The sequence below is a fragment of the Chroicocephalus ridibundus genome, chromosome 9 (genome assembly GCF_963924245.1).
Source record: "Chroicocephalus ridibundus chromosome 9, bChrRid1.1, whole genome shotgun sequence".
Taxonomy (NCBI): Eukaryota; Metazoa; Chordata; class Aves; order Charadriiformes; family Laridae; genus Chroicocephalus; species Chroicocephalus ridibundus.
The window spans coordinates 38,472,063-38,495,464 of record NC_086292.1 but is presented as its reverse complement, the minus strand read 5'-3'; the positions used below and the strand labels follow the sequence as shown (position 1 = coordinate 38,495,464).

Sequence of the window (23,402 nt, the reverse complement as noted above, 5' to 3'; positions counted from 1 at the left end):
ATGTCCGGACTTACTCCATGGCTGTGGCCTGGAAGTCAGGACAGTATGTCAGGCTGGAATTTTATGTAGAAAAATTAGCATTTACCTACATCATTGATACAAAATTGAGCATTCTCATGCGAGATAATTCTTTCCTGGCAAGTAGTATTTGATGATTTTGTTTTTAATCACCTGATATTAAGTATCTTTTTCTGATTTAATTAGTATTTTCACATTAACATTTTCATCTTTATTTGTTAAACTTTTTTGATTTTACAATGCAATAATACCGTGACATTTTATTTGTTTTAATAAATCTTTGCTTTTATTGCTACATAATCTGTTCACACATTATATTAAACTAATTTCTAACTGTATGCAGCCATAGCTGAATAGGCAGTGTTTCTTTGTGTTTGCCCGTGATATCCTCGAATAACAATATCCTATCTATAACAAAGTAGTGAGAGCCTTGTGATTTAGCAAAATTGTCTTTAATAATTTTGCAGCCAAGAAGCCGAAAGGGCAATTGCAATTCTTGCTTCTCAGAGCTGTAAGGAAACCAGTAAGTGCAGCACATTCCTGAAGAGCAGCAGGTGGTAACAACCTGTCCACTGGGTCTTTGCAAGTGAAGAAAGAGCAGAAACACTGAGCTAGGTATCTTTTCACACACTGGGGAACTGCCCAAATATGTTGGGTGATAAGATTGTTCAGGAAGAGTTCAGAAAAGGTTTTAAAGTACGCATTGTGTTCAGTCCCTCATCAGCTGGCTCTTTTTCTGAACATTTCATATGTTGATGATACCCCTCAGTATCTATCTCCTAGAGTTTCTGGTCACTGCTTCTCGATTTGTTAGTGTCAGAGTTTCTGTAGACATTAATTCAAAGAGAAATTTTGCCATCCATTATATTTTTCAGCAAGGGCAACAGCAATTTCTTCCCAGTATTTTTCTCTTCTGTCAGGTACCTATGTTATGAGAAAATGTTTAAGGGTAAGATGGAAACGGCTAAGAACAGCTTCAATTAAGACTTCTGTAGTCTTCTAAATGCTGGAAAGAGGGGAAAAAAAAGAAAAGGAAAAGTATGTTTTTTAAGGAAAGAAAAGCAAAAGCAAACATCCAGAAGCAAGTTATGATTTTACATTCTTGTTATTTCTTTTTTTTTTTAAATAGCTAACAGATACTATATCTAATGCTGATTTTAAAAATGAATCTAAATGTTTTACAATACCTAATTTTGTGTGGTATTTACAGCACTGTATTTCTTGTGGCCTCTCTGTGCACTGAAGTTGAAAAAACCAGTCTGTTGCTGATTTTTAGGGGAGGGAGGCTGACACTGACAGTTCAGCACTTGTGAGGAGCGTCATTGCAAAACACCCTTTCCTAGGCAGAATTGTCCTAAGATAAAGTCTGTGGAATCTCAAACAGAGAAAGAGGGGGCAGAAAAGACTTAAGAGGGAGAACAAGTCAAAACAAAATGAAACTTCTAAATTTCACTAACTGGTGTTTCTAATCAAATTTAGAGTACATATTTATGAATTCAAGTGACCTTTGCAGATGATTCAAGGCCAAGAAAAATGCTCTCGTCATTGCTTACAAGACAGTGTTTAATGGTATTTAGTGCAATTTGTTCTTTTGTTCTGAGATTTAATAAGTGAATATTTGTGCCTCTTAAAGCAACAAAGTACAAATCATGATGGTCAATCATACAGTATTTTGGAAAACTTTCATGGTGTTATTAGCATGTGCGTGCATTCCGTGAGCCAGCACAGTAAATACATTCATTAGCTGGGTTATTACACTCGAAATGTTTTTCCAGAGGAGTCTATCAGTATTTGTTTTCTGAAAGTAAATGAATACTTTCATTGGATAGTTTTGTAAGTCACTGGTTTCGGGAAACGTTACCTCATTCTATCTGTTTTTTAAAAATAATGTGTATATTGTGAAGTACTTGTTTGTGCTTAAGTTATTTTGATTCTTAATAATATTTTTAAATGGATGAGTCTTAAAGGTCATTTTTAGGTAGAGCAATCTGTGTGCTCATTTTCTCTCAAATATAAAATCTAATGGTAAAAACTTTACTGCAAATAAAGGGATTAAGTTACGATATATTGTAATATGATTTAATTCTTTTTTCGCCCTTTCCCATTATTAAATTTCAATTGATAGAATGTAGAATTTGCATTTGTATTTTGTACTTCCCTTTTCAAGAGAATGGAAGTTTCCCAGATGGTACCTCATAGAACTTACGTTCGTAAGTTTTGTAAGTAGAAATAGATATACAAGTATACGTTATAAGAATTTTCAAAGCAGAGATAAGATTGTCTCCACCCCGGGAATTTTCTGTCTATTGATATGATTTTAATCAACAGTTAATTATGGTAACAGAAAACAAGCTGTTACATACATTCCCTATCACTTTCTTTTTTCAACTAACATATAATTGCGTCTCCTTGCGGTACTCACAATTTGGATTCATGGCGTAAACACATACGAAATATGTTGCTATTTATGTCATGGGCCAATATGGAAGGCTGAAAAAGCTTCTATTTAGAGGCGTTGTGCTGTATCCCTGCATGCATTTGCTGTGCATGTGTAGACTATCTGAAGCGCTTTAGATATGAATATGACCGTAAAAATGATCTGCACGTAAACAATGAATCTGTCAAGGATTTTCAGTAGAACAGTTGAAGCTACTGCTTCAGGGAGGTGCCAGACATCTGGATATCATGGACAAATATTCAAAGCACTCAAAACTCCTGGTTTGTCCCGTGTGTAATTTCCAAGCAGGAAAAACTGTAGTTGTCGGAGGAAGCAAGATTAGTGCTAGAGAGCTATTCCTTGAGACCTTGATGCGGCATATTGTTCATGCATCCTCAAGTAGCAGAATTTGCTTATAAGATTTAGTCTGCAGAATATATTTGGTTAAGCATAAGTAGCTGACGTGTAATTAACTTCTTGCAATTCACTGGGCATAAAAACAGTAGGCATACTGTGTTAAAAACAGTCAACTAATTGCTAAACAGAAGTCCATCAAAGTATTTTTGTACTTTGTTGGATTTTCATTTATTGATAATTTTAAAGATTCCTTACTTGACATTACATTATCCATAAATTTCTCTACTGTTTGCCAGTCCTACAAACTGATTAATACATGCATTGCAAGATAGAATATAATAAACCATTGTCCTGGTGGTATTCAACAGTGGACAAATAAGTTAGTTATGGAATTTGAGCCATGTCAAGGTTTCTGAAAGAAACTGCTAAATTGATAACTGTGTGAAGAAAGTATAAAAAACGCAAGATGAGAACCAAACAGAAGAGAGAAGGTACAACAGGCAACTAAAATAACTGTTTAGTAATGCTGTTATTTTACTTACAAGGCCTGTTCTTTGCATGTGTACTTGGACTTGTGGGTGTTTACCTTTATGACAGAAAAGGACAGAGTAAGCTAAGTTCCACTTTAAGTCTGCGTTGTTCAAGGTGTTCACACAGTTTCACACGCATTGTCAAAGGTATAATCTGGCCTTCTGAATTTGTATTATTGGCACCACAGCATGAAAAGGAAAGTCTGGTTTGAACTTTCTGATCGATGTTTAGGAAATATACCTTACTATTTCCTTACTAAGCTACCACATTTGATCTGCAGTGGGAAATATTAAAAGCCATAACTTTTCTAGTTGCTTTTCAAAGTGAGTAAGTATAAAGCAGTGCTCATCCGTTTACAACACGCCGTAAAGCTTACCTCCACCAATTACTGTAGTGAGGATTTCAGTGACCATATTGCAATGAATTATTGCTGAAGAGAAATAGCTTAGAATTTCTGAATATTTTTCCTTATTGTACAACCTGTTTGGCCTCAATTTTGTATCAACTCTCTGCTAATGTGGGTGAGTTGTATAGGTTTGTAAATCAACTGTTTCATTCTAAATCGTAGTGTAATAAGAATTGGTTTAGGGTATTCTGACTCTAAATTGCCTTCTCTCTTTCTGTGTGTGTCTCTTTGGAATATTAGCGCTTTGGACCATTGTCTTTCCAATCTTTCTCTTTTGATCTTCAAAACCAAAATAGTGAAGTAGATCGTAAAACTATGGAACTTTTCAATTTAGAAGTCTGACTTGTGAATAGCAGTATATAGTAACAACTGAATAACAAGCTGCCCCAGGCAGTCCTTCACTTCTGTATTTCTCATTAAACTTAGAGCCCTTCACTTTGCTGATCTCCACTGTGCATTTCATGTAAATATTTTCTTGATCAGCCTCTTATACAGCAAATAGTCATTTCTCATTTTTGCAGGAAACTACATTTCTCTCCAATAAAAGTTGCCTTGGAGCTAAACATATGGTTATAATGAAAAATAATATTATTCTTTAGAATTAATAATGTCATGTAAAATCCAAGTCTTAATCCTCAGTCTGAAAAAGTACTCTCTTATTACACCATTAATAATTTACTGATATTAAAAATGTAAAAAAAGGGTGGAATGACTGTTTTCAAAATATAATTGTTTCCAAGCAGTAAGAAAATTAATGGTTTAATAGTTTAGAGCTAAACTTGTACAGCACATACTTTCCCTACAGCTCAGAGGAAGGATATTTCTAGTATTTAAATCTCTCGGGCTAATTTCACTACGATAAATTGTCTTTTCAAGCTTTGCAGACTTTTAGAATCTAACTTCAAAATCGCGAAAGTAAATGTAGACTGCTGCTAATTAACCTTTTCAAAATAAATTATATATATCCATTTAGTGGTACAAAACTTCCCAAATACAGACTTTCAGTACCTACGGCTATTTTGATTATCTGAAACTTGGAAAATCACACATAGGACCAGAGCCTCCCATCTCTCTAAATTGTTCTGTAATGCAAAAGTCTTTAAATATATTAATTTGTTCTTTGATATTTGTTACTATGCTATTTTGTGGTTTCATCTAGTAAAGAGCTGGTGTCTTGTTGTCTTGCATCAGCATCATCACTGATTACATTTCCTTCCGCCTTTCCTGGGTAAAATCAGTGATCATAGTTGACATAAAATTAGTCATGTCATTTCTATGCAAGATTTTTTCTTCTGTTTTTCTTAGAAAAACAGGAGTGTATACTCATATACCTTCTCTGCGTATAAGAAATTGAATGATTCATTATCTGAATCGTGTTCTGAATTGTGTTCCTCTTTTCTAACAAAAAGAGGAGTGCACATTCACATACCTTTTTGGTGTTTAAGAAATTGAATTATTCATTATCCGAATTGTGTTCTGAAGAACTTCAATTCCAGGTGCATCTCGTTTGCTATTATGGCTTATCACCTGTATAAGCTGGCTGCAGGCAGTTGCAAAGATGGAATAAATATAACATGGCACTGTGTGCTGGACTTATTCAGTTAAAGGCGGGAAAAATACATCTAAGACAAAACCTCTTCTTTTTTACATGAAGTGTTCCTTCACCCTCAAGGTCTGGCTGTTTTGTTCTGCATATTGTTCTGTCTCCAGCCATTCCTGTGGCAGCTTTTCTGGTCCCTGAAACAGGCTTGACAAAAGAAATAGCAGAGCCATATTCTGGGGACAAACTGAGCCTCAGAACTGCCTTCCTGTTCTTTCAAGATAATTTAGAGTTATACATTGTTGACAAATATTACTAGGAGCTATTATTAAATGCTCACAGAATGACCATAATGGCCTTCTCGGTGCTGAAAACTGTATTATCAGTTTAAATATAAAGTAAAATGCATTTTTAGTAGTGAAAATGTTCCCAGATATAGGTAATAACTGAATTACTTAAAATAAGAAAATTCAGAAAGTGGACACATAAGAAAGAAGATGGCTGCAGTGTTCCAGAGCCTGAATATATACTTAGGGGCCTCTGGCATAGGAGCAAAGAGTTTTAAATGGTTTAAAATTTTGGACAGTAAAATTTTGTTTCACACAGTTAAGAGAGCACTTCATTCTCTTGTCTACTGCACTCTAAGTAGTTCTGTCAAATGTAGGGCAAGCACTACCCAACTGAATACATTTTAGTTCAATTTCCAAATCAGATCTGCTACTTGGTGCAGGAACAGCTGAAGCCAGACATCTAAATATATCAATTACAGCGTCTACAAGAACACAAGCAGGCAGTACATAATTCCTTTCAAGGTACAAAATGCAAGAAGCTGCTAAGAAAATCATACTAACCCCTTGCTGCACCAGAGAGTGGGGATTGATAGAAACCATCTGGCTCCCTCTTTCTGCCTTCAAAACACTACTGGACATATATTTATACAATATAGTCTCTCAAATTGTTCTGGTTTGCTGCCGACAAATAATTTAGATTTAGTTGAACTTTCAAAATCTATAGTAGACCAAACACTGAAATATAAACTAATAGATGGAGAAAATTTAAAAAAATCCTCAAAATCAAAACCAATCTAATAATTTAATTCAATTCTGATAAATAAATTGGGATTCTTGTACGTGGTGTTTCTCCTGTCTTGCTCAGTATAGGGATCAAAATATGTGTCAATTATCCAGCAATCTTTTTTTTTTTTAAAAATATCTTAATAATACCGTGTCTTAATTTTGCCTAATGTCATTAACTTACTTCTAGCCACACACTGGTTTTACTTATCTAAGATGAAAGCCTGATGAAAGGAAATTAATAGAATATTTGCCATTACACCCAGGCAGCACTTTGAAACCTCTATCTTTGTTTACATGATCAGATATTTATAAATGTGTTACTGTTGTCCAGTTAATCTTTAGTTATCTTCTAGTTTTACAATTCCGTATCAAAACTGAGAAAAACAGCAGCATCAGCAGCAGTGGAGAAAATTGTTCCTCTCATTCAGGACCAATTGCTATTACCAGAGCAAATATACTATGGGAGCTGTAGCCAAATTTCTCTCTTATTTTGTATTTATTTGTGTGATTTTTAATCTGCCTTTTTAAATTCAGCTGAATTATCCAATTTAAAAATCAGGGGGTTTTTTTTCAGTTTTGACTTAAAATGCTAGGATGTAGAGGAAATCAGGCGTTAAGTGTTTGAGTTTGATGATACAAATATTCATGCACACACTTAGTTTTGCCCATGGACGTAATATCAGGAAGTCAGTGAGAAAACTAGAGCAACTAGTGTCATGGAAATATTTTCTAGAGTCCACAGCCTTTCTGTGCTTTGCTTTTCTCCAGTGTTATGTAGAAATAGCGTCCTAGCTTTTTAGTGCAAGTTACTTTTACCCTAAAAGTAGAAAGAAGGACTCTAGAACTGAGGGCTGCACACGTTCCAGTGTGTTCTGATAGAATAACATGATGTTGTCTTCTGAAGAGAAGTTACCAGTCATAGCTAAAATGTAAAAAGTCATGGAATAAAGATAACATTACGGAACAGTTAACAGAGCACAGGATTAGCCAAATTATAGGAAAAATTTCTTTAAAATCTTTAATAACTTTAACACATTTTTATTATGTGTTGTTGGTTTGTACACAACCCAGTTTCCCATTGTTTTTGTTCTAATTTTTATATCCAGATGTGTGAATCAGTGCAGTTATGTTTATTTCAATTAAATTGTCGTTGTTTATACCAGATAAAGATATATAGAAGGGACATAAAGGGAAACAATGAAGTTAGAAAGCTGCCTTGGGTTGTTAGGCACGGTTCCTTTGCATTATCACCAATAACCCCACCTACAGGCTAGTTTAAAAGAAGGGTTTTCATAAGTATCTAATGCTGCCTAACTCCACCTTTAGTTACCGAAACAGTCTTAAAAACCTATCGCTTAGTGATTTAGAAGATCAAGTCTCTTTAAAAGACTCTTCAAACATTTTGGCAGGAATTGCCCTAAAGCAATTAAATCAAATTTTAAAACGTTAGTAAAATCGGTATGCCCTAACAGTAATCTCTTAATTAACGAGAGGAAAGTATTTAAAATGTGGTAGAAACTACTTCAATTTCTTTACCAACTAAGGAAAGTTTCTTGTGGCCCTGAACTGCAGAAGGAAGGATGCGAGCTCTCCTGTGCCTGTAAATGGCAGTAGTAAGTTTTCTCGGCTCTCAGAGCACACAGGTATTACTGTATCACTATATGGTGACTGTTTATAATAAAGTTACCGGTGAAAAGTCTGTTAAAGGATTTGATCTCTTAAATTGGGATCCGACCTGGCAGCCATTATTATTATATTGGCAGAATTCCAAATTTCCATCTCTGACAATAATCAAACAACCTGTTTGATAGACTACAGTGCAGTGCACTGGTATAAGCATAAAGACGTACTTTTCTCTTGATCTTGAGACAATTGTAAGATTTCATACCACCAAGCATTTGATAACAGCTTCAGCCAGGGGCCTTGGGAATGCTTTGCTTTTCAATTTCTCTGCCACAATTCGCATAATTCTTATTTTGTTTTTATATGTATTGGTGTCATGAAGTTTTGATAAGCTCCACAGAAATAATACATAAGCAATCTGTAGCAGAATATACGGACCCCTTTAAAATCTGGAAAACAGCTGGTCTATGATTTGTAGATGTTTGAAAATATGCATTTCAGCTAGTGGGCTTAAACAACGGCCTTGTTCAAGCAGGGAAGAGTAAAATGTTTTCCGTAAGGAAGGAGAGTAACATGGTAGAGATTTCTTCCATACGTTCATAGGGCTAGGAGCTGGAGAAAAAGTACCAAAGTTGACTGAGAAGGTGATTGTTTTTTACCACACAAAATAAAACAAAGTGTTGCTTCTGCTGTTCTTAACTTGGTGGTTTTGTGCCACCTTAATTCCTCCATGACTATCAATGTATTCTTGATTCATATGTGAATGGAAATATTATACGGTAGAAAAATTTTTCAAAAATAGATTATATTTCTACTATTAAAGATACATTCAGTATAAATAATCAATTCAGTTTCTACTCAGTATAAAAATGTGGATCGATGGTTTTAATATAGCTCCAAAAACCTTAGAATAAACTTCAATTTATATCTTTCATACAGAAATATAAATTTGCCTGTATATTTGAGAAGGAATAACTAACTATTTTTCAAGTCGAATATCCTAAATTGGATATATTCTGGTGTATTGTTCTCTTAAGCCTGTATCTTGACTAGAATAAATAGAGATAGTAACATTACCCCTAGATGGGTTTTGGTAAGACACAGATAAGTCATTCTGACTTGAAATTCAGGAAGAGATCAATGGTGGAATAGGAAATTAATTTTTCTTTATGCCCAGTCTGTATTACCAATGTTATGAAGCTGTATCTTAAAGTAAAAGCACATGGATTTGCAGAAGCAATAATTATTATTTGGCATCTTTTAAAATTAACTCCTCAAGCCATTGATAGGCATCAGTAACAAAACTCTTACTGATTTCAGCAGAGCCAGGCTTTTACAAATGCCATATATTTGTCTCTTTCCTAATATGGGTCTTTCAACTCTTGAGCAAATTTTTCCTAATGAATCACAGTGTTAGATAGCTTTTCCACTAGTCACTAACTTAACTCCTCCACAGCTGCGCAATATTTTTTACTTTCAACAGCAACTATTTAGACTATTAATGATAGTTCTCTATAGTTCACCAGTAAGTCAATACAAAGAGAACGGTCATATTTTGACTGTATGTTGAAAAGAGCTAATTCTGTACTTCTCAACAATTACTTTCTCATGTTGATTACATCTCTGTGTTGCTGAGAATGTATTTCAATCAAATACCATGCACACAGGGAAGGAAATTTTTTTTTTCATGTAGAAATCTATGTTAATGAAATAAATATGGCACAATCTGCACATCAGACTTTTTTGTGCAATACCACCTGTGAGGTAAATTGCAGCACATATGATTACAATAGATGATGTATATATAATTCTTTAGGGATCCACTAACAGAGGCTAGTTTGGGATGCGGCTGCCAGATAGCTGCTAAGGGGAAAACAGAGAAAGAAACCATCCCACTGTGATGGGTCTGGAGCTGGAAAAGAGTAAACTCATGAAACAGGAGCCATAACTAGCAATTCTACTTTGCTAAGCTGAGTTCAACTGAAAGTACCCATAACTGCATTGCTGAAGTATGAACGAGAAGTCAATATAATCAGTTGTGATCAAAAATCTTCAATATTTACAGTGCTGTATACAGGCAGAAATATCCTGCATTTTCCTTCATTGCCTACAGTGGGGCTACAATACATTCTAGTTTTGGAATTCACGTTGTTAATTGTTTGGGAAAATAAGCATGATTACTTTCATGTGCAATTTGTACAAAACTAATGTTTGTTAAATATTCTCATATATGGATAAGTATACCCCAAACAAAATGGTATCACAGACAGAAAAAAGTGAAGAGCTAATGTGAAGAGGAAGAAAGGGAAAAAAGGCTTTTGTAATGGCAGTCATATATTTTAATTTATCCTTAGCAGGGAAAAAAAACTGTGTATCTTATGGATACAAGATGATCACTTGCAAGTGATTAGGAGAAAGTCAGGAAATATGGGTTCTATTATTTATTTTGTCTCACGCAGTTGCATAACAGTGGCTACTTGCACATTTTTGAAAATACCATCTGAAGTGATTTAGAAATGTAAGTACCATATATATGCTGTGGGGTTTAGACATAAGTTTTGCTTTTTGAAATGTAACTTGAAATGTCCCTTGAGTACTTGTCAGCACTTTTAGAAAATTGTCTCTGGGACAGAGACAGATCCTATCTGAAAAGGACAATGTACAGACAATACTGACTTGTGTTTAATAAATATTTTGTTATATAAGAAGAAAAAGTGGGATTAGTATTTAATTTTATTTTGACAAAGATAGGTATTTATAACATTCCAAATGTTAAACAGTTCTGAATGATTTCTCCATTAATTTCTCACAATAATTATGATAAATATATCTTCTATCACTAGATCATTTTCTGCTTAAATGATACAGCCATTGAAACTCATCACGTTCTCTTAAATATAGTTGGATCAGAGCTAGGCTGTTCACCGCCTTACTAAATTAGGGGGTTATGCCTCATATGTTATGAATCATCTGAAAAATTCTGCTTTTGGTCTAGTTCGGTCTAATGTTATTTTTATCATTTTGGTATAGACCGGTTTTGCTTCCAGTGCTCCTTCTGGATGAAAGTGCCGTTTCAGAAATTCTCATTAAATTATTCAGAACGTGCCCTAGAACAATATGATTAAAATAGATGGATTCAAATTCAAAACACTGGATTACTTAGCTAAAAAAATTAGCAGAGCATGATTTCCTTGAAAGATGTGGTAATAGTTTCCTAGAAAGATGTGGTAATCTTTTTTTTTTTCCTTTAATTTTGCTGCATGACAGTTACGTTCAGTAATATAGACTGAATTTCCCAAGTCACACTCAGTTGCAGTCAGAAATGAAGTCATATTAAGTAATTTTAGTTTGGTATTTATAATCAAGTAGCCTGAGCACCAGTTTGCTGATTTGAACCTTCTGATTGAGATTGGTGTATGCTAATTTAAAAGAATCGTTTTATTAATACCTGTATTATTTTCACTGCTCAACTTAAGGGGAATTTAAAGGGACAGGTATAAGTCCCCAGTAAGGACTCTTGACATTTACTTTATAATTTGAGCAGACCCTTGTAAGGCTACTCTCAAAATTCATGTAACATTTTGTTTCCTTTGAACTAATAAATATTAACTACAAACTCCAATAACAATTCACCCAAATATACGGCTGTTGCACTATTAGTAAGGTAGGAAACATGCCAGACTGTTTGTCTTTTACAGCCTTAATAAGAAAACTTCCCGACTGCTGACAGAGGTGCTCAGACGGACCGCTCAGCACTCAAACCCATGGTGCCAGTGCTGTAGTGGTGGCAGGACAGAGGCTCAGAACACCTGTGTAATTGATTACATTAGTAAGTGGGAGGAAGGAAGGCATAGCCAGCCCCTTGTAGCTGGCCAGCAGCAAGAGAGGAGGGTCCCTTACAGGCTCCATGTGCTTCCCGCTCTGGTTTTCTCCACGTTTCTTATGTTGTCTCTTACCTGATGAGGTAGGTGGTAGTATTTGTTTCCTGACTGGTCTTTTTGGAATCACAATTTGGACATAAGGTATCAGAAAGTTTCTTTCTTTTTTCTGACTTGTATACAGTGTTTTAGACCACTCTAAAGAAGAATTTGCTTGCCCTGGAAGTTTTGTACCTTTTTATTTGGTTTTAGTTTTCAGCCTTTGTTGGAAACACTGGCCAGGATCTCCATGCTCAATAAAAAACATAGAAGGTTCAGTTAGAAGAATGGAGCTTACTTTAATGGGGAGAATGGCTTTTTGTCACCAGTTAGTTTGAAATAGCCTCTTGAAGCTGTATCCAATTTAGTTTTTGATTAGTAACAACATTGTAGGCAGAGTACTGTTTGAGTATTTGTTTTTCATATGTTGTCAGACATGGTCTGAGTACGTCATGGAGATTTCATACTATGTTATAGCACAGTATTGCTAAGATGATGCTAAACTAATGCAAGCGACAGTGCCGTGTGGGGAATTTAATTGGTGATATTCTCACTTTGGGCACAGGTATTTGTCCCTGTCCTTATGTAAAGGTAGTATTACAGTTTTTTGCTGAAGCCTTGGAAGCGATATGGCTGTGATGACTTCAAGGCTTCTCAGGTGTAGCTTCCCCACATAAGCCAACATAAAGAACCCCTGCTGAGGAAGATCTTGTACTGGCCTTTCCCACAGCACAAATCTGTCCCTTATTGCAAGGTGGCCCTAACAAGCAAGTCTTGTTACTTGAGTCATTATGTGCTGGACTTACATAGCTAGTTCCCTAAATCCGTGTAAAATCTCACCAATAAGCACTCAAGAACTGGATTTCTTTGTATCATCTTGCATATTATGTGCAGTCCCTGAGCTGCATAGGCTATACCAAAGGAAATAAATTAGCACGGTGGAATAAAAGTTGCCTTTGCTGGTGAAAGTTGCACTTTCCAATTGTACTGGTACTGGCTGCACTCTCTAGGATTCAGTTATCCTTTCTATTTTACTTCAGAGTTTCTTTCAGGGAGTACAACTCTTGTTTTCACAAGGTCTTTGCTGCAGAAGCTACACGAGCACCAGATGGAATCAGTCCATTCCCCACTATGTGCTCCCTTATTCCCTTGACTTAGCTAGATCCACGTTTTCTCCCAAATCTGTCTGCTTAGTGGCTACCTAGAGAGCCTCAACATTGCCACCCTTAGAGCTCCAAGGGCGAGTCTACCATCATAATGCAATGTTGTGCATGTGTTATGCAAGAGGCCATAAAGCTCTTGCAGTGAGCATTTCCACACGCCTGACAAGCATCTAAAATAGATGCCACTACATTGCTTACAGCTGTGCACACAAACAGCCCACAGAACTATGGCACCAGTTCACCTGAGCAGCTCTGGGACTTCAGCACAGATTCAGCACATGCAACCTTTTCAAAATTTCATGTTGATTGTGATTATTTTTTTTCCCCGAATATCTTCAGCTCTAGTTAATATGTGTGTTCATCTATAAGAATTTGTCTTTAACAATCATAAAGGTCTCTAGTTACTTTTCTTTTTCTGCAAACGGTTACTTCCGATTGAAATATCAAATCCTGTTTGATATTTAAAGTTCATAATAAAATCTCATAAAATTAGCACAGGTTATTAATGAAAATATGCTTCTTGTTAGCAGGTGAGGTTTTTTCTGTTTTGAAATACATTACCTTCTAGTTAGACAAATCTAAACATTCCAAGGTATCAAAATGGCCTAGGACAAGTCTGATCAGCTACTTCTTATAGTCTATAGCACCTCCCAGTGTCTATTAACATGTTTAAAAGAAAGCAAGCCACCTTACCAGAAATGGAAGTAAGGTAAGGCATGTATGCTGTTAAAGGTTGAAGTACTAATGCTAGGAAGCTCCTTTGAAAAAAGCCATTGGTAATGAAGGTCTTCAAAAAGTTATTTGATCGAAGTGATGGAGATGAGTGGTGTTTGTTACTCCCTATTGAAGTTATTGTGGTTATAAATGCTATGAGATCGTCGTGTTTCCTGTGGTTTTGTTTATAGTTTTGCATTGATCTATCAATGTTCTGACTGTGCTTAATTGTGTAAGATTGCACACTGAAGAAAAATTTCAGTGTTTTTAACAGGATCTCCAGGCTTTTTAATCATTTCATCCTGTTTTTGAATTGTCAGATTCCCATTATAACTTTAAAAGAGCAAATGCTCCGTTGGAATACATTGACACAGCTTTGCTGATGTTAACTGGGATTTACCTGTCTGATTGTCTGACTCAGCCCATTTAGAATATTGTAGTTTTTTGTTGATAAACTGTGCAGGTACTATTCATATTGTAGGCAGTGTGTGAATACTGTCAAAAAAAAAAAAAAAATTCCCATAAGATTTTAATCCTCATCTTGTTCTTTGTTTCAAAAGCTAAATAATAGTCAAGAGAGTGTATTGATTGCATTGGTATTTTTATTGCTTTTTTGGTGTGTTTTCATGAAGTTGTGGGCCACATCTGTGAATATCCACTTCCAACTTTTCAGCACCAATTGTTACAAAGAATTTTTTCCATTTGTATAAATGATGTCATGTGTTATGAAAGTTTTAAAGTGTGACAATTCAGTGCTATGATTGTTAACCTCTATTATGTTATTGCCATAGGAATTTTCACTGTTAACTTTTTTTAATAATGTTTCTAAATTACATACACCAGAAGGCTAACTTGACCTTTCTGTCAGCTCATATCCAGAATTAAAAATTAAAAATAAAGTCAAAGGTCAAAACAGACAATTGAAATACAGTTGCCAAATATAGTCATAGACAGTCAATTATGCAATGAAAGCAGTGTGCCACCCAAGAAGAGTAACAGCCTTCATTTCACTAAACTTATTCTGTTTTGATGAGGAAAGTGTTCCAAAATATACTGCTAGTTGATACATCTTGTAGTGTGGAACAGTCTATTTATATGCTTTAGGATGTCTTGGTCTTCCTGAGCTTTAAGGAAGATGGAGGGGAAAAGCAGCTTTGGTTTGTACTCCAGGATCCTAGAAATCTAAAAAAATCACTTTCATATACTCAAACAATACAGAAGGCTGGAAGCTGTGAAGGGAGGTATCTGGATTTTGGTTTTGTTTTGCAAGACGGACTGTATAAGGAATTAAATTTTCAACCGAATTCTATTTGCCTGTGTCCTTAAGATTCATCTGAGCTGTGTGTGTTTCTGTCCAGCTACTGACTTAAGTTACTTTAGTTAATATTCTATAATAAAAAATATTTAATATCTAGAACACTGACACACAATTATTTTGTAGGTTTGGAAGTTTTTTCACTAATAATTTTTAAAGATTTTACACAGAGGTGAATAATTCTTTTTCATAGAGGCACAGAGAGTTTGAAGAATTTTCCCAAAGTCTGTAAGCAAATTGCTTAAAAGTTTGGATTAGCCTCAACTCTCTAGAGTCTCAGGTCAGGGCCACTTCAGCACATTTTCTTCAGGATGGAGCAATAACGCGCTTAATGATACAATACTGAATTTTTTGTACATTCAGAAATTGTAAACAATGGGGGGAAAAAAGCTGTGGGGGAGAAGGGGCTGCAATTTATCACTTTAAATGTATCCTGTAACTACTCCTGCAGTCAGCTGCTAAACTTGATTGATGGTTCCATAAAAATGCAACATGACTCATTTCTGATAAATCTCAATATTGAGAGATACAGAAAAACTGCCAAGTCACAGCTGAATTACAAAGGTGTATCAAGGTCAAATGAATCAGTTTAAGCACGATGTGTATAGATTCAGCTTAGATGTTTTTCACTGCTCGTACCCCATTTTTGAAGCACACACAGGCAGACGTAGCCCTGTTGGTGTACGTTGGCTTGTGCAACTGCTGCCTGTGCCTGAGCCCAGAGGTTTGGTTCACCCCTCACAGAGCTTATGCAATCGCTTTGTGCTCAGAGTGAGAAGAAAGTGAGTATAAACTGCTACCGTTCTGACTTTACACATATTTTTCAGCTGGTAAATACCACAGAATAGACAAGCTGATGATTCAGGAGGTAAATTGAGACGTGATGAGCAGTTTTAATTATGTTTTGTGGCACCCCTGTCATACTGTGTCAGTTGAGCGCTGATCTGGGCATTGATACATGAGATCTGAAGAATCTTGCTGCGATGGCTCAAGACTTTACTCCCTCCTTTCTCCTCATTTTCCCCAAAGGGTACTCTTATTGAAAAAGTCAATAGAAGCTGTAACACGGGCATAGCTCAGCTGCTTCTGTTATCTGCATCTTTGCTAAAACCCATCTTCAGCAGCAGTTGATGGTGAAAAGCTGGGATTTGTGATCAGGTAAAGGCTAAGGGATAGGCATAGAGTCTCTTCTGCTGGTTGAAACTTGAAGGGTGGCATCTACCACCAGTGCTAGACAAAGAGCTTGAGAGGGAGCAGGGAAATCAGTTATATTTAGATCTGATCAGTCACTCTAAGAGAGAAAGTCATCCTTGGCACTGTAGGCTAAGTTTTGAGAGGATACACATATATTGCCATGTGGATTAAATCTCTTTCTGTTATAATTGAAAAGATTAGCAGAATACTAATGTGAAGCAAAAGCACTTTCACATTAGTGAAGTTTTGTCTTCTCCTGACACCAATGTATTGGTTGAACCAACAGCCTCTTGAAAAATCAAGGATACAGTTGTAAAGACAAACTTTCTGTTTGGTTGGAACACACATAACCCTTAACTGAATCTGGTGCATCAATACCTTCCTTGAAATACCTGATTTCCAGATACTGAATCTTCTTGCTCCTCTATATAATGTGTAATTAAGCAACAGAAATAAAATTTATACGGGGCACAGCATACATAGTCCAATATTTGTTTGACCCTAAAACGTATACATAAAATGCTATTGTAAATAATTTTTATTTCTAAGCAAGTTTGAAAATTTAACCACTAAGATGCATATAAAGTGTATTTTGTCATCTGTTAGGGGTTAGGTTTGAACAAAACTGAGTTTAAGTTCATTTAATATCGCTGAAAACTATGACTTGTTGGATTTTTATCAAAATAGAAGTTGTTTTCCAAGACAAAAATTTTAATCAAGATTTCAGCCATTTCATGCCAAGATCTCACTGGACTATCTTTTCTTTTTTTACTTTTTTTTTTGGTTGGCTTTGTCCACTGAAAAGAAGAGGAAATAGGCACTTTCTGGGTTTAGAGCACACATGGAATATGATAGGATCAGACATCTTAGGATTCAGGTTCCGGGAAGGCTTTTTTAGCAACTAAGAGACCCTTTGAAGTCTTTAAAATGAGATTCCAAAGGCAACAGAGCGTGGAAAGTCCTAAAGCATCATCCAGTCGTAGTTGTAAATCCTCTTGGATAGAGTCAAAATAAACTCTGTTTTTTGCTGCCTTTTTCTGAACAAAATAAAATAAAATCTGTGAAAATTAATAAACACAAACTGAAATGAAAGAAGGAGGAAGTGGTATTAAAGAGAGATTTATTTTCTATCCAAGATAAAGAGTTAACAAATTGCCATATTATCTCCAAGATTTGTTCAGTCACTCTCACTTTTTACAATCATGAATTCAAAAAGTCTGTTTTATGTGCCCACTTAGATTATTTTACATGAACAAGATACAAAATTTATTTTCTAATAAGAAGTATATAGTTTAGGCTTAGACCAGGTATAATAGGTTCTCTTGTCAAAGAGAAAATTTTTTATGAATAATGAGAGATTTTTCTGGGTGACCTCATCTCTTGGCTGCTTCCTAATTCTTGCTTTAGTTTTTCAGTGTGTGACTGTCAGTTCTCAGTCTGCCTTTTAGCTTTCACAATGAAAGTAAAGCTGTCAGGTGAAAAGTGATTTCCTCTGCTTAGTGGAGATCACTGTCCTCTGATTTGCTTAGTTTACTCTTGAGTTATCACCTTTATGTCCAGCGGAAGGCTCTACTGTTTTCTGAAATGTGCACAGAATAATATTCTTTCAGGTACCTAACAAACTCATCACTATCGTAAACAGGATTCAACAATTTGCTTTCACTGAAACAGGACACACATTTTTCTTGGACTAGGCAGTTAACTTCTAATGTGTTTTGAAACAAGTGAATGATAAATACAGACTAATTATAATTGGTGATCAAGTATTTAGTTCAATATTTAATTTTGTCATGGAATTTCAACCGACACGCATTTAATACAGTGGCTTTTGAATGAAAATCTTAGGAAAATTTAACACTTTCATTATTTTTGCTGTTACTGTCTTGGGGTGTATATATATTTAATTCTGTAACTCACTAGAGAAGTTTGAAATACAAAGACTAATTCCTTACTGTCTTGGCATTCTCACATTTATAGTCTCAACTGATGAGAGAAGCTCTGTGGATTTTGGCACTTGCCAAAGTTTTGGTGAAGTTATCATTCTACAGATATTTCTCAGATTGCTCTTCATTCTATTCATGCTTCACAATTCATGGGCTGAAAACAAGTAATTGACTCTGTCTGCAAAACTGTCAATGCAGCTTCCTTTATGAAACTGAGTTATGATAGTTAAAAATATGATTTTTTTTTTCTTGTTTTCATTTTATTTGCACATGGTAGTGATTCAAAAGGGAAAAAGATTCCTTTTATTTATTATGTAAGTGGAAAATTAGGATAAAATAAGAAGATACTTCTGGACCAACACTTTTCATACCCATGGATTAATTTGGCTGCAACTGTTCTGGGATTCCACCCTGAGAAATAGGTCTGATTTACCTTTTACTAACTTTCAGAACTGGAAATCACAGAACAAGAGTATTTGAACACCCAGATTCATACATCTTTGTAATGGGTATGATTTTAAAATGATGCTTTTCAAAAACCCTGGATAAAAATAGCCTGTTTACTCTTCTAATGTTGAAAATTTTGCTTAGGGAAAGTATTGGCCCAGATGGGGATTTTAGGGGGGTTGTTTTGGTTTTTTTTCCCTCTCATATCATATTATTTTCTTTATGGTTATTTTAGTATAGAGCCATAAACACATCTTCAAAAAGGCTTCTTACATATTCTGTTAAAGAGAGGGTATGACAAAAAAGTTTTTCACAATACTAATACTTTTTTAGTTTCTCAGAAAATCTGGCTTATCAGCATACACTTTTTTCCCGTCCTCTTTGTCTATATTTTCCTATTCTACTTGTTCCAACAAAAGCATTTGGATATTACTTCCTGGTATACAATAGATAAATTACAGCGTGAGATTCAACTTAAGATGGTGGGAGAGTTCCCACATACTTTAGTTAAATTTAGTGGAGACAGTTCATCATAGCGCACATCAGTTACCAGATAAACCATTCAAGTATTGATTGGGTTTGCTCCTCATGCTTGTTGCATTTACCAGAAAAAGAATTCATTTTTTTTTTCATTGCAACATAAACGTAAGGGTTTAATGACTCAAGGTTGCCCTTCTGTAATTTGTAATAGTTGCCATCACTAAATGTTCATAAAGTGTTCAGAAAACTACAAGAAAATGGATTGCCTTTAGCACAAGATGATATGATGTTCTCTAACGGTTTCACTACAGAACATTTCAGGGTGTCATTAGTGTGCTGCAGCAGCATGGGATCCTGCAGACAATTGGGAACCTTTACTTCAATTTGAAATAATGCTACATTACTAACTAAGTTTTTACTTAAGCAGCATGGAACTAAAAAAGGCAAATTTATATAATTATTCATCTCTATATGCTGTCATCATCTTACAACTTTAAAGTGTTTGTAAATAATAGAAAAAAATGGGTATGGTTTGTACCCAATTTGCAGATAAGTGGGTATTCACTTATCTGCAAAAATGGAGAAGAAACCATTTCAACAGTCAGTAACAGTTTTTCCCAGTGATTTTTACGGGAGCAACATTTCATTTTTAAACTAGCCCTATGGATCTCTATTGTAGCAATATCCTCCTGAAACTCAATGGGAGTCTTCTTGAATGTGGACCAAATCATTTATTTGGCTGCTGGCCATGGGTTGTCTTTCAGAGGAATATGGTTGTTCACTACGTAATAGTGTAGAAGAAAGGAGACATATGGAAACAAATTTTAAAAGAAACAGGAACACTAGTCAATGAAGTTTTAACCACGCAAGTTGCCAGGCAGTCAAAGTAAAGAAATAAATTATGAAGCCAGGCGCGTAGCATGCAAAAGTGCTGTTCTTATAGAAAATAAGCAGTCAACTTAAGTTGAAAGCTGAATCACACTAACAGTTCTTGAAGTTTGATTTATTGATTTCTTTTGTTGCTGCTGTTATAAAAAGCAGAATAATATGTACAACCGACATTACAACTATATTTAATAGCATCATTGGAAATATATTTGTCCTTTCAGTTGTCTATAAACACTAGACCAGCATGTCTCTGGCCCCTTTTCCTTATAATTTTGTTTTGAAATATGCGATGCAATCCTGTGTATTTTCCTGATGTATAAAGTAACATCTTTTGAAGTAGATGTCATATTTCTCTAAATAAACAATACACTTTTAATAACATGAATGCCGAAGTGGCAAAAATAGTGACTGTAAAATTGATGCCTTCAAGTGTAAATGGAAGATATATATGTATTTGTGTGAAAAATAGAGATTCGTAGAACAATTCTTTTTCCAGTTCAAAAATTGTATTTGCTTCAGCTTTGCAAAATATAATATGTCCATTCTCTCTAGATGAGTCATGTTTTTGGAAGAAAGGGGAGAGAATATTTTTCAGCATCATGATCATTGTAATAATGAACTGCAGAAACTATAATAGATTTTGTTCCTGGCTTGGCAAACTATCTAAAAGATTTTGCAAGAGAGTTTACATAATTCTTTCCATTGAACTTTCTAGTATTGCATATGTTTTAATTGTTAACTCAAACACACCAAACTTTTAGGTAGTCTGTGGACTACATAAATGTGGTTTAATGTTTCATAAGTATTTTATGAGCAGAGCCTGTGGTTATACATTTTCATACTTACAACCTTAATTCACTTGTTAAAATAGGCTCTCTGTTTGCTAATAGTTAACAGCTGTAGCTAATACATTAGCAGATCTACAATGTAGTATTTAAAATGACGCATTTCAAAATCAATAACAAATGTCCTGCTGTAGGATTAATTGGAAAACTTGTCTTATACAATGGTCAGCATACTATACAAAACTCTCTTGAAATTACTATAAATCAAGGAATAGGAAAGAATGATGTGTAAATTCAAAAAAACTTAGAAATAGGAAAAGTAAAAACATTACTTACTGTAGTTGTTGTTTGCTTCTCTTGTCCCTTTTACTTTGCCTCGCTTATCAATCCTCATATACCACTGAGTTCGACAGAAAAGTCTTCTCACTCTTACATCCCCCCCTTCCATATAATCATAGCTTCTGGTATGTCGCTCAGGGCTGGAACAGTTCACATTTGTAGCCATTTGCTCTGGAGTCATGTCATTGCAAGCTAAAGATATAGTGCCCATTAGAAAGATAATGTAAAAGTATGATCTGTAGAGCAAAATTGGCAGGATCCATGTCAGTATCCATTTGTGCATTATAGTGCAGTGTTCTGGGTGTTCATGAACAACATAATGAAAATTAAATCTCAAGTAGGCTGTTGCTCTTAGGTCACCGACCTGCCTTCTGTCTTTACGAGTTACAGATTCATTTAAATGAGATTGTTCCCTCTTCTAGAATTCTGATCGTTATTCCTTAATAGTTAATGGCGAAATAGAAGAGCTTCTTAAATATCTCTTCAGTCAGAATATCCTTTAAAGACACAAGTTATAAAAACCTTTGTTGTCGTGACCTTCTGTGCTACTTGAATTTGCTGCTCGCACTGAAAGCAAAAGATCTGTGAGAAAAGGTGCATGTATAAGTCTTTATGCTCAATTGTTACAAACGTGCAAGGATACATTATGCTACTGAAAAGTACTATACATAAATGTACGACATTTAAAAATACGCAAACATATATACAATAGATACCTCTCTCACAACTTTTTACATAAACAGACATTTAAACTGATTGTAAACATAGTTCTGTCTTCATTTTTAAGTCCTTCCAAAAAATCTCTTATTGACTCAATTGTACTACTTTCTCATGCATGGTAAAAGTCTGCTGATTACTTTGTACCGATATATTCACTATTAGCAAAATCTATCGGATAACTTCTCTTTAGTTCAAATTTCAAAATAGACCTCATAGTCTTAGCCCTGTATTTACATTCCTACCCTTTTCAGTTATTAATAGAAATAGTTTTCTTAATGCTTTTTTAGCATCTAGCATATACAAATGAAGAAAAAAGCTATTACAAACTGTTGAATGTTCTTGTAAAGGACAGAACTTACTTGTTCCTGTTGACAAGAGCTGGATACCCAAGTATTCCATTGCTGTTGTCTGCTTTTTGCAACATGAGACACTCTACTGTAGCTACAAACTTTCTCAGCTCAGAAAGACTCCACCAGAATTATAATTGTTTCCATAAATCAACACGCTGGAGAGATGGTGTGTATGTGCTTATGCGTGCGCGTGCATGTGTGTGTTGAGCCTGTTGTTCAGTCCTTTTCGATAAATACCTTTGCTGACCTCACTTGGAAGCAATTAGAATTTAACCAGTCAGCTGTCAGTTGAGTGCACGGACAAAAATAAAAGGAGACTCGCATTGTACCGTGTCCAATGGTCATCAGAGGGAGCTATGTACATAGTTTATACTTTAAATCTTCAAGAATCTACTTTCTAAAAACATATATTCCGTGGTGTGTGGGTAGAATTGCTTCGCATGCTAGCTAGTGTTGCTGTGCTTTGATTTAGATCAGTATTTTTCTGTCCTTAAAAAAATCCTCCCCCTCTCTTTTGTACACACACACTTATCTCAGTTTGCTTTCAAATCTATTCTGCAGTTTAGTGGATTCATAGGCTGCTTAGTGCCTTTCTGATGGATATGTGAAACATGTGGGTCCATTATGTACCGTGGAGAAGGGTGTGCTGTGGCCATTATAGATCACGCAGTATATTTTTATATCATGGACTTGGAAAGAGGAACAAATGCACTGAGATTTTTATTTGATCAGCCACTAGGTGAAAATGAGAATGTATATTTGGATGTTTCAAAGTCTGACATTTGAACACAGCCTTTTCGGCATGAAGGAAAAATTACTACTAGGGCACAGCCTTCCTTGGCATATGTAATTATTAGTTCTTGAAATTCACAACACAAGAACGAAATGTTGTGGCGGCAATGCAAGAAAAACTCTTATACGCATACCAGCCAATGGGTGACCAGCAGGCTTAAAATACAGAGAATCAAAATGATGGGTAGATAAGCCTGCTTTTCTCCTTCTGTATGCTTATTTCCATCTTTGGCCCCAGTCTGCTATCCACAGTCCACGTTCCATTTCACCCTTAAATTCTGTTGAGTTTCTGGTGAATGTATTTTTAAAACATACTGAAGCTAAGTTTTCAAAAGCTCCTTATCCTGTTTAATATCCACGCTGTTGA

General features: G+C 35.2%; 1 protein-coding gene across 3 annotated transcripts in view; it reads right to left on the bottom strand.

The window, feature by feature from the left end:
• The window catches only part of FGF7 (fibroblast growth factor 7), a 29,866-nt gene extending 7,411 nt beyond the window's left edge, over nt 1-22,455 (bottom strand). Inside the window, exons 1-2 of one of the 3 annotated variants that reach the window (XM_063346485.1) lie at nt 22,253-22,455; nt 21,171-21,755 (exon numbers count right to left, since the gene is read on the bottom strand). In XM_063346485.1, the coding sequence (XP_063202555.1) occupies nt 21,171-21,456 (286 nt within the window). In that variant the 5' untranslated portion in view covers nt 21,457-21,755; nt 22,253-22,455. The remainder of the gene's footprint in view (nt 1-21,170; nt 21,756-22,252) is intronic. The other 2 variants (XM_063346486.1, XM_063346487.1) reach the window with 2 other exon arrangements.
• Nucleotides 22,456-23,402: the final 947 nt, after the last annotated feature.